The 16,721-nt window shown below is 44.2% G+C and overlaps 1 protein-coding gene across 2 annotated transcripts in view; it reads left to right on the forward strand.

Moving 5' to 3' along the window:
* Window positions 1-16,721, forward strand: part of TXLNB (taxilin beta) — a 46,780-nt gene that overhangs the window by 13,460 nt on the left and 16,599 nt on the right. For both annotated transcript variants that reach the window (XM_068400146.1, XM_068400137.1), the window contains 3 exons: window positions 4,150-4,344; window positions 6,090-6,209; window positions 11,439-11,513. In XM_068400146.1, coding sequence (XP_068256247.1) covers window positions 4,150-4,344; window positions 6,090-6,209; window positions 11,439-11,513 — 390 coding nt within the window. The remainder of the gene's footprint in view (window positions 1-4,149; window positions 4,345-6,089; window positions 6,210-11,438; window positions 11,514-16,721) is intronic.

A 16,721-nucleotide genomic window follows, 5' to 3' on the forward strand; every position in this document is an offset into this window, starting at 1 on the left:
TATTGGATACTGGCCTCAAAATCTGACTTACTTACAGTCCAGCTTATTTCCTTGAAGTTACACTTCACAGCAGAAAACAGATGTTTAATTATCCCTCCAAGAAAAGCAGAATAAATGTTCATGAAATAGCAGAATGCATTCCCACTGCCATAGAGAATAGCTCTGCTAAGACCAACAGCAACTCATTTCTCTGCATGGTGTTCGTGTTCTGCCAGTTATCTGACAGTCTGGTGACTACTTAGCATCTTGTAGTGACATGAACATCTCAGGTCCCTTGTCCTTGCTACCGGCATTAAGCAATGACTTTCATACAAATGTCACAACAGTCAACAGCTTTGACTATGGGCTCAGCTCCAAACTGCAGACCTGAGGCTCAGACCACGCTGCCTGGGCATGAAGAGAACGGTTTATTGAAAATGAGGAGTCTGTGCACATATCATCTCGGCTGATACGACCTCAGCAGGCCAACAGCCTCCTTGAGTTACCCCAGAGAGGCATGAGGACTAGAGACAATCCTGCCCTTCTATTTGCACATTATCTCACATTCCAGTGATAAATCCCAAACTGCAAAATAACCTTGTCTTAATTTTACAAGGCTTTATTCAACGCATTCTTACATTTTAGCAGTAAAACACGAGAGTGATAGCAGTGCTGCGGTAGGACACAAGAGTATATCTTTGATAGGGTAGACACGAAGCACAAAGATTAAGAAAGGGCAGAGGAAAGGGAACAATAGTTCATGGCTGGACTTAAGTTTTCTACAATTGGAAATCTAAAAAGAATTTACAATGCTTCATTTTTCTCACTAAAACTGGACAATTAATTTAAAACTATCAAAAGAGTAAGCAGAGTGAAGCAGCTGACAAGGCCAGGCGTGGTTTGCATGTTATGGATTCACCATGATGATGCTGAGAAGTCACCACCCCAAACACCCTCTGCTCCGCTCCCTGCAACCAAGCAAGAGAGAAGCTCTGGATTCCACACAGCTGCTTCAGCTGCAACAGCAGTAACACAAAACAGAAGTCAGTCATTAAGCCTCCAATTTGGGAGAAAACTTAAAGTTCTTACTTTGCACTGTGGGGTCTGGAAATCGGAAGCACTAAAGAACCTATTGAAAAAAGTGCATTCTCTCAGGTTACAACGACAGGTATAAGCAAAGAGTTGGGGCTGTAGCCTTGTGATAATAAAACCTGGGTGATGCCAATGATTTGCGGTTTGCCAGACTGTCCCTGCCCAGGCAAGATGGGTGAGAGGGAGCCAACCCTGCAGTCCCCGAACAGAGCTGGCAGGGATGGAGGGCTCTGCTGGTGGCACAGTGGGCATCAAGCCCCCTTCCTGGCTCCAGTGCAGGTGCAGCCCCAGCCATAGGCTTTTACAGCTAGTAAAGGCTCAAGTTTAAAGCAGGCACCTCCAAAGACCCATCACTATTCCCATGGTATTATCAGTAGTACCTAAAGATTGAAACCATAATACCTCAGGGACCCAGCACCAGCCTACGATCAGCTGGGCACTGGCAGCATCGCAGCCAGCTCCACGGCATGGCAGAGCACTGAGGCACGGAGGGGTTTTGTTCCTTGGCGCAGGGAAAAGGCAATGCCTGCAGGTCTCCGCACAGTGCCGGAGCCAAACAGCCGCCTTTCTGCTCAGCCAGCTCCTCTCACCCACTCCCACCCTTAATTTGAAACTGGGATACCAAGGATTTAACACATAGTTGCCATTTTATGAGGAGCTCTGAGGAGCTCTCTGGGGCACACCCCAGCCCCCCAGGCAAATATCCTCCTCAAATATCTTTTTCCCTGAAGCAGAAGAGCTCAAGAGAAATACTGCAATTAAATGCTTCCTGGCTCAGTGTCTTTAACCATGAATCTTTGTATTGTCTCTGTGCTCTGTATAATTGTTCTACCTCAGAAGGGAGGATAAGCAAGAAATAAGATCCTCTGAGTAACACAAGCATGCGTTTTGGTTTTTTTTTTTACATTTGCTTCATTGCTACTCTCAAGATGTCTCGTTTCACCTTGTAACAGAACTGTGCAATGTGACTTACACACAATCCACCAATTTTTTGTTTTATATTCAGCTGGATTTATTACTCCAGAGAGCTTTAGATCACAGAAGTGATGTGCTATAACACCATTTGGTCCACTGAAACAATAAAGTAGTTTTGAGGAAGGATGTTTTGAAGCCATAGAAATAGGACTCCAGACATGCAAGTTCAATTTCTCACTCTGTCTTTGACTTCTTGAAGTGAAAGCACCTGGTCACTCTGCTCCCTGCTCAGGGCTGCACCTATACAATGGAGAACAAAGAGGCATAAGCAGCTTTTTGAACAGAGTATTAGAGGTAATGGAGTTCTGAGTTGACTGAAACTATCTAGGACTTAAAGTTAAATTTGCCAAAGTTTCAAACAAAAATAAAAAGGATGACATTGTAAACAACCCCTTTCAAAAGAAAATGAAATTTTTCATTTGGGAATGCTGAAGCTGATTTTAAATGCCTTCTGAGTAGCATCTTTAACTCTACTTTGGAACCGTACTTCTGTTTCAAAATTGTCCTAAAAAGAGTTAAACAAAAATTAACTACAAAGAGAACACAGCTCAATTTCTGGTCAAGCAAAATGTTTCAGGCTAACTCATAATCATGCTCACCAATTAAAAAAAAATAATTAGAGAGCTTCTCTTTCATCTTGCTGCAAATTTTCCTGTGTCCAATTTCCAGCCCAGGTACTGAACCAGGACCGCCCCAAGTCATTTGCCCAACTCCATCTGAAATTCCTTCTTCCTCTTAAGAGTGGGAGTCCTTCTGGGCTCATGATCTGTTTTACTCTGTTTGTGCGTACACACACGTGTTCTTATGTAAACTGCAGAGCACAGCAGGGCTTCATGGTGATTTCTGTACACTACGGTATTATTGGCACTAATGGCTCCAATACTTTCCTCCTGTCATCCAAGGCATTGTCATCTTTATCACTCCACAGTCAGAAAAAGTACAACCACCCACTACCTTGAACAGCAGTTGTCCAAGACCAGGCTTGTGTTGTGCACGATAAGTAGAAATTGGGTCATTTGGTATTCGTCTTACTTTAAGAGTGAATCAACACCTTTTGTGCCACATTTATGATATAAATTATACTTCATTACAGTCAGCTAAGGCTTTATTCAAGTATATTTATAGAAAATATCCATATGCATTGTTATCAGAGATTTTTATGTAAATTACTATGCTAGTTGGAACCTTATTAGAGTATGCCATTTGCATGCTGTGGAGTGGGTCCTTAACATGGTTCTGGCATGATTTGTAACTACAGCAAATATGGTCCTAGCTGCTGTGCATCAGGATTACATTCCCCAGAAGGGCAGAGTGCCCTGGAAGCAAATGAGTAGGGCATAAAAATAGTCCATATTTCTGGATCCAAAACAATGAATCCAGATTCTTTTGGTATTGTCTTTTATATAAACAAATCCAAAACAATTTCAATAAGTGGTAACAAAAAAAATCCATTGATCTTTCTCCAGGCAAAATTCTGATTCTCTGTTTTGATTCTGTAAGAAAGAGCCCACAAGCTTTCCTTGATTCCACCACCTAATATATTAGTGCAAATGTTGGTGTCAGTTCAAACGTTAGGGAACGGAAACTGAGGAATAGGGAGGGATTCTACAGAAAGTGATGGATTTATCTTAAAAATTAAAATCCCAAGACCATAAATTTGATACGAGTATTCCTAGTTAAAAGGAGGCTTTTTAAAAGGTGATGTTTTAATTTAATCAAAAAGAATTTTGATAAGAGAGCTTTTGACTACTTCCACTAAATATCTTCTTCCAAAGCAAAAGCTGTGCTGCAGTATCACGAATCAAGACATGCATGTCCGTCCCCTTTTCCAGGCTTGCTTTGATCTCAAACTCTGCTCTACATCCATCTTTATAAATGCTAATTCTTAGTTCCCTAATTTTTTCAAGGCCGCTGTGTAATGTGCTCTGTATGTTTAGAATCATGCCTAATGCTGGAGCAGATGAAAGCAAGAAAATCTCCAAAGAGGAATGCAAACGTGTATAATCCTTCAAAGGGGAGCCTTATGCTACTCTGAAACAGTGTCTTTCTGGAACCGCTTATTATGCGCCTTACATGACTGCGTTCTCTCCCATTTAACAACAGGAGGAAACAATTCAGCGGGCACGGGAGGAAGATGAGAAGAGGAAAGAAATAACTAATCATTTCCAGGGCACACTGAGTGAAATCCAGGCTCAGATTGAGCAGCAAAGCGAAAGGAACATGAAGCTCTGCCAGGAGAACACGGAGCTGGCAGAGAAGCTGAAAAGCATCATTGACCAGTACGAGCTGCGGGAAGAGGTGAGAGCAATGCCCTGGCTGCCCATGGGGACAGGCAGCAAACACGGCTTCCCCAGGGGAAAGCAGAAACCATTGCCAGCCTGTCCTCCCCAAGGGCTATCGTTCGGGTGTCTCGTGGAGGTAACGAGGGTAGCCCCCACCACACTTTGCCATCGTAGCGGGACTATGCATGCAGCGAGCCCACCAGACTCCGTGTGGCAAACTCTGCAGGCAAGGAGTTGTGTGGGCCAGCACCCTGCCTGCGGCACCCACGGCAGCCTTGCTACTGTGGGGAGAGGGGCCGAGACGCCTGAGCAGCAAGGTGTGCCAGCTGCCCCCTCACAGCTCCCCCAAATCCCTGGGGAGTCCCCCAGCATCCCTCTCCTGCTTACCCCTCCAGGTCTTCACCTAGAACCTCCCAGCTCCCATCTCTTTGGACAGCCTGCTCTGCTGGTGATGCCAAATACACTTTTGTTCCCTCCAGACACAGGTTGCTGAGAAGGGCTCTGATGTAATCACTTTGACCTTTCCCTAGAAGCAGAAAATTAAGACGACAGATAAAGGAGGCCCTTTGCATTGGAATAGGTTCTTCTTTGCAGGCACAATGCTCACCATAAGATCTAGCAGATAATAGACAGATGGGAAATTATTCTTTCTGTAAACATTACAGTTGGTCAGAAAATTTTGACACAAAATACCCTCTACAGTAAAATGCCAAACTACCTTTTTTTTTATGACAAATATCACAATGGGTCTCTTTATTGTTTCTAAATACGTTTATTGTGAGCCTCAGGGCAACCAGACATTATCATACTGAATAAAACATAAGTAATCTGTCCTTACAATCTGGAATGCCTGATTTGATACATGCATTTCCAAATCTGTTGCATGATGTCTGAAGTCTTATGCTGAATGAAGGAAATGTACATTCCTGTCTTGTGGTTTCTATAAGAAGAAAGTGTAAAGCAGAGGGATGCACTCAGAATATTTGCTCCTGTGAATTTTATCTAAATGAAGCAAGAGTGAAGAGGGCTATCAGCAACATTTACCTCCTGAAGGTCACCATGGAGCCAGATGTTTTACAGGCTAAAAGTGGCCTCTGGTTCATCTGGTCTGATCTCCTCATCCCCACTCTTGTACTTTCACCCAGGCTCTCCAAGCCCACATTGTGCGTGTGTGGCCAGAGCAAAGGAGATCTATGGGGCTCGTATTTACAGAGAGGATGGCATGAGCCGTGCCCATGCTCCTGAGTACTGCAGGTGCAATGTATCTTTACACATTTATCCATACAGTGGCTTAGATCTGCTGGCCACTTAACAGCTCCAAAAAAGTGTACCCCCTGCATATTTATTATTGATGAGCAATTATTTGATCTTCAGTTATATTGGATTATACTGATGACTTCATATGTAGACCACAGAACTGGCAAAGATGCAAAGGCAATTTATAAAATTTTTTTATATATAAAATTTAAAAAAATATATTAAAAATATTTTTTTAAAAAATATATATTTTTGTATATAAAAATTTAAAAATCTATAAATCAAACTAGATAATGTGAACAGGTTTCCCTTCCCATGCAAATTCTGGCACAGTTTGTTCTTATTAGCACTCTAGTTTTTAGTAATTGCAATAGGTTGGGAGTCTTCCTGTTTTGCAATGTTTTTGTTTTATGAGTGTTTCAGTAGATAGCTGTACATGCATGAGCATGAAGTTCTATCTACACAATTAAACCTACGCATTCAGCAGAATTTATTTTCTTACAGCACCTTGATAAAATATTTAAGCACAGAGAACTTCAACAGAAACTGGTGGATGCCAAGTTGGAGCAGTCTCAGGAAATGATGAAGGAAGCCGAGGAGCGACATCAGAAAGAAAAGGAATATGTACCTATCCTTCTAATCTATCTGTCTTTTATCTAACTCTAGGCCAAAATGGGCCCTGCATGCTATTTCACTAATATATTGGTTCTTCAGGTCCGAGCTGGGATGTAGTAGCAGAGACATTTTTATTGCTACTGTCAATGAATGCTCGATGTAAAGGAACAGCCCCTGAAAGGCTGCTTTCACTGGCATTTACAGTTTTTGAGGCAAACAGCAGAGCAGTAGGTTAGAGCACAGACTGCTCTAGCTAACTCACTGTTACTACACAGTTGATTTGTCCTGACATTGGGTCAGGAGATGCTGTTAGTTTTCAGATTGGCTCTGATGGTATTTGATACTCCATCTCCCCACACGATAAATGGGCACATTTAAACAGAGAGGAGAATAAGAACATGGGATTAAAGTGAGATGGCTGAAGGCCGCTATCCCCCCAGGCTCAGAGCATCCCCAGATGTCCTCCTGTGAGTCTGGTTTTGCCAGCAGAGGAGGCCACAGCAGCTTCTTGCAGTGTCAGAGCCTCCCCTTCCCTTTTGGAGAGGTTCTGCTCCCCACACTGGTCTGCCAGTGCCTCTTTCAGGCAGGAAGGCTCAGGGTCCACTTAGCAGCCTTGTCTGCTGTTCCACCTCTATCAGGGGGACAGGTAAGAGCAGCTCCAGGAGGGATGTCCCCCACAGGCACAGCTGGAATGGGAGCAGGGCACTTCTCCATGGTCTCACACATTTTGCAACTCATTCAGACCAAAAATAATTTTCTCAGGCTGCCTGGTATTTTCACAGCAATCCTCATATCTACAAAGGATAGGAGTTCAACTCTGACACCTAGTTCCTCTTCTCAGCGGTGGCAGCAGCTGAGACTACTCAGGGGGAGTGACAGGCTCTCATCAGCTGGAAGAAAGATTTAGTTTTCACTAGTCCTCCAGCTAACTGAGGAGCAGCATGAGAGCTCTAAAGAGAGGATATTTATCCCCTCCCCATATCTGGAAACAGATACATTAGCACAAGCATGGCCAAAGCATCATAAAATATGGATGAAAACGTGGGGCTCTAAGCCCTGTGGCTAGAGCACAAGGGAAACACAACAAACACCTCTTGCCAAAAATTGCCCATAAGAGCATTTATCCTCTTTCTCTGCACTGATCCTGTGGCTGGGACACCCACTCTTGCTCAGCTTTACTCCCAGCTAAAGGCTGAGGGGGAAGAGGATCTGGGGCTTCTCTGTGTGTACGTCTGCATGTCACTGCGTGACAGTTGGTGGTCCAGCTGAGTTATTCCCTTTCACTGGGAGGCGTATGTAAAGCCAGACCCCAAAATTTCATTCATGACCATGGATTCTTGGCAGATTCAAACCCCAGCAAAAATTTCCAAGAAATCCCTTACAATGACAAAGCAAATTTGAGCTTACTTTACTGCTGTCACTGGGAGTCTTGCTACTGAGTACCAAATTTCAGATACTGGAAAAAAAAAAAAAGAAGATGCAAAAGACAGGGCAGTGACTCTGTGGAAAACTGACATATACAGCCTTGTATCAATGACCTTTCTTGCTCTGCCTCACAGAATATGAGTTTTGGGGCTGCCTGTTGCCTATGACTGGCCCTGTTTCTAGCCAAAACTTCTTTGTGTATTTTACCCAGAACTGATATGCACAGTTTTGGTATTTTCATTTCTTTTAAAGCAGTGAAAGTCATCACCGTCTACATTTGGGAGTGGGAGATTTTCTTTGGTCTTGCTGTATGTGTGACTGGCACCTAGGAAATAACAGGTTCGAAAACAAGCTATAAAGCCTTTGAGCAGTGGGTGTATAATGATATGCACCGTGTACAAAGAATATTTTTCACACTGTCCAAACTAATGCTTAAAAACCCTGCCTTTGAGGTAGGCTGGTGATGTATAGCTAACGTCACCTCCGAGCAAGGTAGATTTAGCTGAAAAACTTGAGTGACTGGCCAAAAGCCATGCAATGAGTCAAGGGCTGATTAGCGTGTCATGATTCATCACAGGTAGCCCAGCACCCAAAGAGCTGGCCTACACTTGTCTCCCACCTCAATCCTGTTGCTGAGCTCTTAGTCCCACCCACCCAGCTATTGTGCTGGTGTCTGTGGGAGTAATGTATATATATGTACTTATGAAATCAAGGTGTTTTTGCTGGAGTCCTCTCATTTAGCTGTATCTCTCTCCAGCTCGGTAATGTGCAAAGTCAGAGCCTTACTGCATTTCAGCATCCTGTCATTTGAGGGACCTGCTTTCAGAACTATATACCAATTCTCTCCATACTATTTTTTACAACCCTGTGCATGACTTCTGCTGCAGGATTTTGCAAATATCTTTAAATGGAAATTTTTGTATTCTTTTATCTATTTGATTACTCCTTGGAGGCTCACTTTGATATCTTCCTAGGCAGTTCTTCCACATAGGAATCTTTGCCCCTATACAAAACTTCTTTACCTCAGGCAAGGAGAGATGTCCCCTCCTGCAGCCTCTGTGTATCATATCTCAGTAGGCAGGTCATCTCATTGCTTGCACAATTCACTCTACACGTGCAACAAAGAATGCAATTCCCTATATAAGCTGCAATGCTTCATACTGTGTGGCCTTCCCAAAGGGTCAGCTTGACCTAAGGATGCAATTTTGCTATCATCCTATAACTGGGCAGCACTACTTGGACTTCCTCCCCATACCATATGTTTTTAGCACTTGTAATACAAACTTTGATGTGCTATTAATTGCAGTTTAAAGCCACCATGGCTTTCAAGTATATGACAGGAAGGTATTGACCAGATTTCTACATAAACGGAATTTGCAGAGTTTGGCAGCAAAAAGGGAAGCTTAATTTTCACTAAGCAGTCCCAGTTCCATGTCATTAAATGGGAATGTAAGTTCTTGGGGACTGGTTCTTTTAGCCCTGTGCATGATGTGACTGTCTGGGCCTCCAGCAGCTATCATAGCTCTAATAATATAGTGTAACATCACCACACTTCACTGAAGTGCTGCGTTGTAAACACCACATGCAATATTTATTCATTTCTTCATACTTCATCCTCCTTGTTAGCACTTCATAGCCTATTAATAAGTGTATCAGTTGTCCTGATTTGATTTCTCCTAGCTTGGTGTTTGCAGGTAACCTCAGGCTGCATAATAGCGTGTGCTAATTTGAGCAAGCCTCTCTGTGGCTTGCTTCCATTACAGAAGAGTTCATTAACTCTTGGATTTTTACTGACTGCAGAAGCTATGTGGGTCAATAAGAGAGAAGGATTTCCTTAACAGACAAAAGAAGCAACTTTTCTTTGCTTTCTCTGTCCATCTCTTGTGCTGTGGCAGAAGACATGGAGCGGGACGTGGGACCTTTTCATTATCCCAGGTACACTGGGTATGAAGGTAACCCTAGCTGAGATTTAAGCAATGCAAATAAAAGCCGAGTTCATGGAAGTAATGACTGGCCTAGAGACTGGGTAGCTCTGAAGGTTTTCAGAGCACTTTTCATTAAATCATTCAAACCAAACCCAAATAAGTAGACATCGAAGAAACGTGAAACTTAAAACCCCAGATTTCATCCAAACTTAAAAAAAAAATATTTTTGTGTGCGTAAAACATACCTTCTCCTAAGAGAACAAATGCATGAACTGAGGCTCATTTAACCCACGGCTACTCATACCACCTCTTTTTACTGGCTATGACACAACCTATTTGAAATTTTAGTCAACAAGATCTAAACTCAAGAATTTGACTTTTTTCCATTGAACCAAACATCAAATTAAATTCTCAAAATACATATTAAGAGGCAGGTATAAGATGAACAGGAAGTGTTATTTCTTTATACAATGCATACTTGAGCTGTAAAACATTCTTGTCTAGGAAATTGTAGGTGGTAAAAATTCAGTGGGTCCAAATCAAAAGGCCAAATTGATGGAAGAAATATTTTTCTAGAGCTAATATATATATACACATATATATATGGGCAACAAGTCTAATTCAGATAGTCTCTGTGCCACAAATAGCTGGAGACAGGGAGGGAATTCACTATGTTGTTCTGTCAGCTCTTTTGCCAGGTGATATTCAAGTAGTTTATATGTGTTATTTCCAACAAAATGGTTAGAATAAAAGTTTTTACTAGGGATCAAATACATTTTCTGCATGTGGTTCTACTCACCTTTCACTTCCAATAAGACAGTAGGATCTATTCTTATTATACACAGTACTTTTATTTTCAATATATTTTCAGAGCCCAACTGTGCTATTTTAAACAGTACAATTTAATTCACAGAAGAAAGTCCTGTGGTAAACTAACTTGTTTATATCTCATTTCTCAAGCTATCATTAGCATTCTTTTTCTAAAATACATTTGGCCTAACCAGTAAAATGCTTTATAAATGTTTGGTAGGCGATAGGCACATTTCTTTAACACTTCAGTAAATATTTCCTGCTTTCAGTTTAAACCAATAGCTAGAATATCACTACGCACTTTGGAAGTGCTGACTCAGAACTGCAGCCTGGAAAAGTCTCTGCACATCTTCTTACAATTCATTCAGCCTCAACGGACCCTCCCATCTGCAGCCTGCACATCAGAATGTCATTTTGCCAAATACCTTGAAGTAGGGAATCACATCTTCCCAGGAGCAGCCAGGGATGAAACTGCAGTCAAGCTCTTCCTGGGCTGCCTCCTTGATCGAAGGAAGGCATTTATCACCCTGCGCTGGGGTTCTCCACTGATGGCATGTATTGATGCCCAAAGATAATAGATACCAGTAAACATATGACATTTACTGTGCATTCCCTTTCTGAAAGCCCGCAGATTTTTTGAGGCGCGGCTGACTGTGACCATGCCTGTATGCTAAGTCCTGATCCTTAATGCAAAAGGAAGTTTGCCATTCACTGGAGAGCAGGAATTTGGCCGGAGATGTGCTGAAATGAAAGTGCCAGAAAGTATCATAACCACTCTCTATCTGGTGAAGATACGGTTAAATACCGCACTTTTTAGAGCCCACTGTACTGCACACTTCATTCCAAGTAGGTTTTGAACTCCTATTCAAATATGCCTTTTCAAACCAAATGCCCTGTGCCACATGTCAGGATAGCACTAAATACTCTGTCTTGCCTAACTCCTCTAACTACATTCATCTGAAAGTTAGATCACTCCTTATCAAGGCAGCAGTGGCAGAAGCATGGGTAGCTGGAGGATCAGGATTTCCACCGACAAACCAGGGATCTAACAATTTTCTCTCTCTTGCCCAAAACACAGCTCCTGAACCAAGCTGCAGAATGGAAGCTCCAGGCCAAAATGTTAAAGGAGCAAGAGACTGTCCTGCAGGCACAGGTGACGTAGGAGAGGTGATTGCATGGTGTGCCTTTGTTTCCCAGTTTTTAACCCATGAGGCACGTTCCAGGTAAAGTATCCCAAGTACTTTCTGTGTATTCCTTCTAGCCTCATTCTACATCCCATTGTAGACTATTGCAAAGGAACCAGGTTATTTTCAAGCCAACTGTACGGTAAAGCCCATACTGCAAATCATATTGTGGCATGTGGCTTGTTTAGTCTGGAGAAGAGAAGGCTCTGGGGAGACCTTATTGCAGCCTTTCAATATTTAAAGGGGGCTTATAATAAAGATGGAGAGAGGCTTTTTACCAGGGCCTGTAGTGATAGGACAAGGGGTAATGGTTTTAAACTGAAAGAGGGTAGATTTAGATTAGATATTAGGAAAAAATTCTTTACTGTGAGGGTGGTGAGACACTGGAACAGGTTGCCCACAGAAGCTGTGGATGCCCCCCCCCCCGGAAGTGTTCAAGGCCAGGTTGGATGAGGCTTTGAGCAACCTGGTCTAGTGGAAGGTATCCCTGCCCATGGCAGAAGGGTTGGACTAGATGATCTTTAAAGATCCCTTCCAACCCAAACCATTCTATGGTGCTATGATTTGTGAGTGTTTACAATACTCAACCACAAAACAAGGTGGGTGCCTTGGCTAGATTATTCACCATAACTACCCTTCAGGTAGGTCTCTAATCCAGCAAAGCACTGGAGTACACATATATCATGAAACCTGTTTACCAGACTGGAGCTGATGTGCTCACGTGCTTTTCTGGACTGGGGTGTGAAAGCAGCGTTTTCATTAACTGTAGCATGAATTCTGCCTACTAAGGGCTTATACAAAGGAGCCTCTAGGATTTCAGTGTTTAGTTGGAATTTGAAACATTCAATAAAATAAAATTACTTTCCAAAATTACACTAAGAGTCAGGCTGGAGTGAAAGGCAGTAAAAACAAGAAACAGGCAGTATATACTATACTTCGAGAGCAATGCAATAATCGACCTTGAATACAAACGAGAACACTAGACAACATGCTGGACTTCCAGATCAAAAAGAGACAGCATCGGTAGATTTTCCTAGACTTACAGAGAGAGTCATGCAGATTTATCTTCTTTGACCTCTCTGTGAGAAAAGTCCCCCCCAGCAGAGCTTTGAGGGGGGTGGGAGGAGGTGTCAGTCCTTCAGCCCCTGTGCAGCTGCCTATCTCCTCACCCATCAGGAAGCCCCGCTCCTAGCCCTTGCTTACAGTTAATCATACTGGTAAATTGTTCCAGCTCTGCCCTTGTAGGCAGTCTAATTCCCACCTGTTGAGCAGTCAAGAAAGGCTAGCATTAAACTGATAACCTGGAAACATGTTAAGAGGGGTTTGGTCCTTTACGTGTTTTTTCAAAGGCTAAGATAAGCCCTTAGCACACCGAAGAATATCACATAAACTGCTGCTGACACCAGTTTGACAGGTTCTGCAATCAAACCTCAAAGGTCTCCAGCTGAGTCTGTCCTGACTGCAAACCTGCTCCCAATTTTCCCAGAGCAGTTTTAATTAAAATTTTATGTTCAACCAGAAAGGGTTTTCTATGCAGGCAGACCTCTGTGGCCAGTTTAATGAAACTGGAGGTATTGATAAAAGCTAGAATATATTAAGCATACATTTGAAACAGTAAAATTGTTTTTAGAAAAATCCAGTCAAACAAGTCTGCAAAGGCATTGATAATACATGTGCCCCTTGCAGACTTGAATAGATGAAAAATGAGTGATTCACTAGCTGAAATGAAGTATGCAGTTAGGTGTTCTGCTCAAGTGTGAGAGTTCTGTCACTTACACAGAAGCCTCCATTTGGAATTACTGGGAATAATAACATTATTACTATTACTATAACTATAACTATTACTACTACTATTATTATTATTTCCAGCACGGTAGCACTGAAGGGCCCCCCTCATGGACCAGATGCCATCGTGCAAGGCACTGTGCAAGCGCAGAACAGAAAGAGCATAAAGAGCTCCTTGATGCAAACAGCACAAAACAACAAATAGATACTAACAGAGGAACAGCTGCATGGAAATTATGAGACGACATTGGTCAATGAGATAAGGAGAAGCCATAACATAGCCCTCACTGCCTGCTACAGCGAGTGAGATACCACTCCATTTTAGAGGAGGTGATGAACACCCGCTGCTGCCTCAGAAGAAGTCAGGATAGAGGAGGAATCTGTCTTGGTTGATGAGGGCTGGGTCAGGGACCAATTAAGCAACCTGGACGTCCATAAATCCATGGGCCCTGATGGGATGCACCCGCGGGTGCTGAGGGAGCTGGCGGAAGTCATTGCTAGGCCACTCTCCATCATCTTTGCTAAGTCGTGGGCAACGGGAGAGGTGCCTGAGGACTGGAGGAAAGCGAATGTCACTCCAGTCTTCAAAAAGGGCAGGAAGGAGGACCCGGGTAACTATAGACCGGTCAGCCTCACCTCCATCCCCGGAAAGGTGATGGAGCAACTTGTTCTTGGTGCTGTCTCTAGGCACGTCAAGGATAGGGGGATCATTAGGGGCACTCAGCATGGCTTCACCAACGGGAAGTCATGCTCAACCAACTTGATAGCCTTTTATGAGGATGTTACCCGGTGGATAGATGATGGTAAAGCTGTGGATGTGGTCTATCTCGATTTCAGTAAAGCGTTTGACACGGTCTCCCACAGCATACTCGCAGCTAAACTGGGGAAGTGTGATCTGGATGATCGGGTAGTGAGGTGGATTGTGAACTGGCTGAAGGAAAGAAGCCAGAGAGTAGTGGTCAGCGGGACAGAGTCCAGTTGGAGGTCTGTGTCTAGCGGAGTTCCGCAAGGGTCGGTTCTGGGACCAGTTCTATTCAATATATTCATTAATGACTTGGATGAGGGATTAGAGTGCGCTGTCAGCAAGTTCGCTGATGACACAAAACTGGGAGGAGTGGCTGAGGTGCCGGAAGGCTGCGCAGCCATTCAGAGAGACCTGGACAGGCTGGAGAGTTGGGCGGGGAGAAATTTAATGAAATATAACAAGGGCAAGTGTAGAGTCCTGCATCTGGGCAAGAACAACCCCATGTATCAGTACAAGTTGGGGACAGAGCTGTTGGAGACCAGTGTAGGGGAAAGGGACCTGGGGGTCCTAGTGGACAGCAGGATGACCATGAGCCAGCAGTGTGCCCTTGTGGCCAAGAAGGCCAATGGCATCCTGGGGTGTATTAGAAGGGGTGTGGTCAGCAGGTCGAGAGAGGTTCTCCTCCCCCTCTCCTCTGCCCTGGTGAGGCCGCATCTGGAGTATTGTGTCCAGTTCTGGGCCCCTCAGTTCAAGAAGGACAGGGAACTGCTAGAGAGAGTCCAGCGCAGAGCCACAAAGATGATTAAGGGAGTGGAACATCGCCCTTATGAGGAGAGGCTGAGGGAGCTGGGTCTCTTTAGCTTAGAGAAGAGGAGACTGAGGGGTGACCTCATTAATGTTTCTAAATATGGAAAGGGCAAGTGTCAAGAGGATGGAGCCAGGCTCTTCTCAGTGACATCCCTTGACAGGACAAGGGGCAATGGGTGCAAGCTGGAGCACAGGAGGTTCCACTTAAATTTGAGGAAAAACTTCTTTACTGTAAGGGTGACTGAACACTGGAACAGGCTGCCCAGAGAGGTTGTGGAGTTTCCTTCTCTGGAGACATTCAAAACCCGCCTGGACGCGTTCCTGTGTGATATGGTCTAGGCAATCCTGCCCCGGCAGGGGGATTGGACTAGATGATCTTTCGAGGTCCCTTCCAATCCCTAACATTCTGTGATTCTGTGATTCTGTGATTCCTTGAGCTGGAAGGAACCAGAAGACATTAGCTTCATGCCAGCCTGTCTCTAGGTGGCACGGTGTGCCTGAGATGGCCAAATCTGGCTCTCCAAATGGTGACAGGGATCTGGCACCAGCTGAGGGAATACACCCAAACTGTGGTGGTGCTTCCCAGGACGCTGCACGCCCTCCCCCTCCCCAGGCACATTGCTTAGACGGACTTCTTTAGCTTTGTGCTTTGAAACACCAAGAAGATAAAAGTCAGCCAAAGCCTTTAATTTTCAGTAGCTGGCGTAGTGCAACCACTGGGCTATGGCAACCGAGAAGAACGTAACAGGGCCAAAGGGGTGTCCTTGCTGTAGCACCATCACAGCATGGTGATGCTGAGATGCCCCCACTTCCCGACACCTCACACTTACCAGTTCTCACCTGGCAGCAGCGCTGCCTCTGCTCTCCCTGCCCATGCTGTCAGGGGTGCTGGACAGGCGGTGGGCAGCAGTGAGGGGATCCTCATCTCCCTGAGGAGCATGAGTGCACACTCCTGGTGAGAGACAGCTCTCACAGCCTGTTCCCAGACACTATGAAAACATTAATTTATTATTCAAATTTAAATTGCAGAAGCTATTCTTGGTGCTGTGGTATTGCCTAGGGCCCCAGCTGAGATCAGAGCATGCCCTGTTCAAACCTGAAAGGTTTTTAATCTGGTTAAACAGTAGGCAAAAGTTGGGAGGAAAAGCAGAGACAGAGAAATGAGGTGAATTTTTTAAGACAACAGCTCTGGGCTAAGAGCCCCGGCTCGCTGTCTGCCACCCCTGCTCCGTCACCTGGCTTTGGGATGCTCAGGTATTTCTCCTTAGAGCCGTGACATCTATTCCAAATGTCCCACTTGGTATCAGTGTCCCACTTATGCTGTGGCACTCGGGCTGCTAAAACAAATCCCTCTGCGTTTCTGTCTGTGCACAGGTCACAGCTCTGGCTACAGCCTAGTAGAAATAGACACATGTAAGCTTCATGTCAGCAAGCTCCAATATCGGCACCAGAGAGCACTGCACAGATTAACCTCCCATGCCTTCACTCAGCTCGACAGGGAAAGGCTGCAGCTAGTGCTGTATTCACAGCCACCAAGACCCCAACTACCTAGTTTGAACTGAGCTCAGGCACATCCATAGTACACTGCAATTATGGCCACGACATTTTTTAAGGGGCATCAAAACAACTAACCAGAATGAACATGAATCATAACATAACCATATTAAACCCACCTCACTATTAGTCACATTTTCTAAATCTTCTTTTTGTCAGTAACTGAAGAGCAGTGTCAGGGGAGGGTGTGTGTTGGCTGACACCACACGAAATAAAAGCTCCTAACCATTTAGTCAGCTCCCCACCAGTGCGGAGAGGGCAGCCAGCCTCCAGCTAGACACCTGAA

Source organism: Nyctibius grandis, chromosome 1 (assembly GCF_013368605.1).
Source record: "Nyctibius grandis isolate bNycGra1 chromosome 1, bNycGra1.pri, whole genome shotgun sequence".
Taxonomy (NCBI): domain Eukaryota; kingdom Metazoa; phylum Chordata; class Aves; order Nyctibiiformes; family Nyctibiidae; genus Nyctibius; species Nyctibius grandis.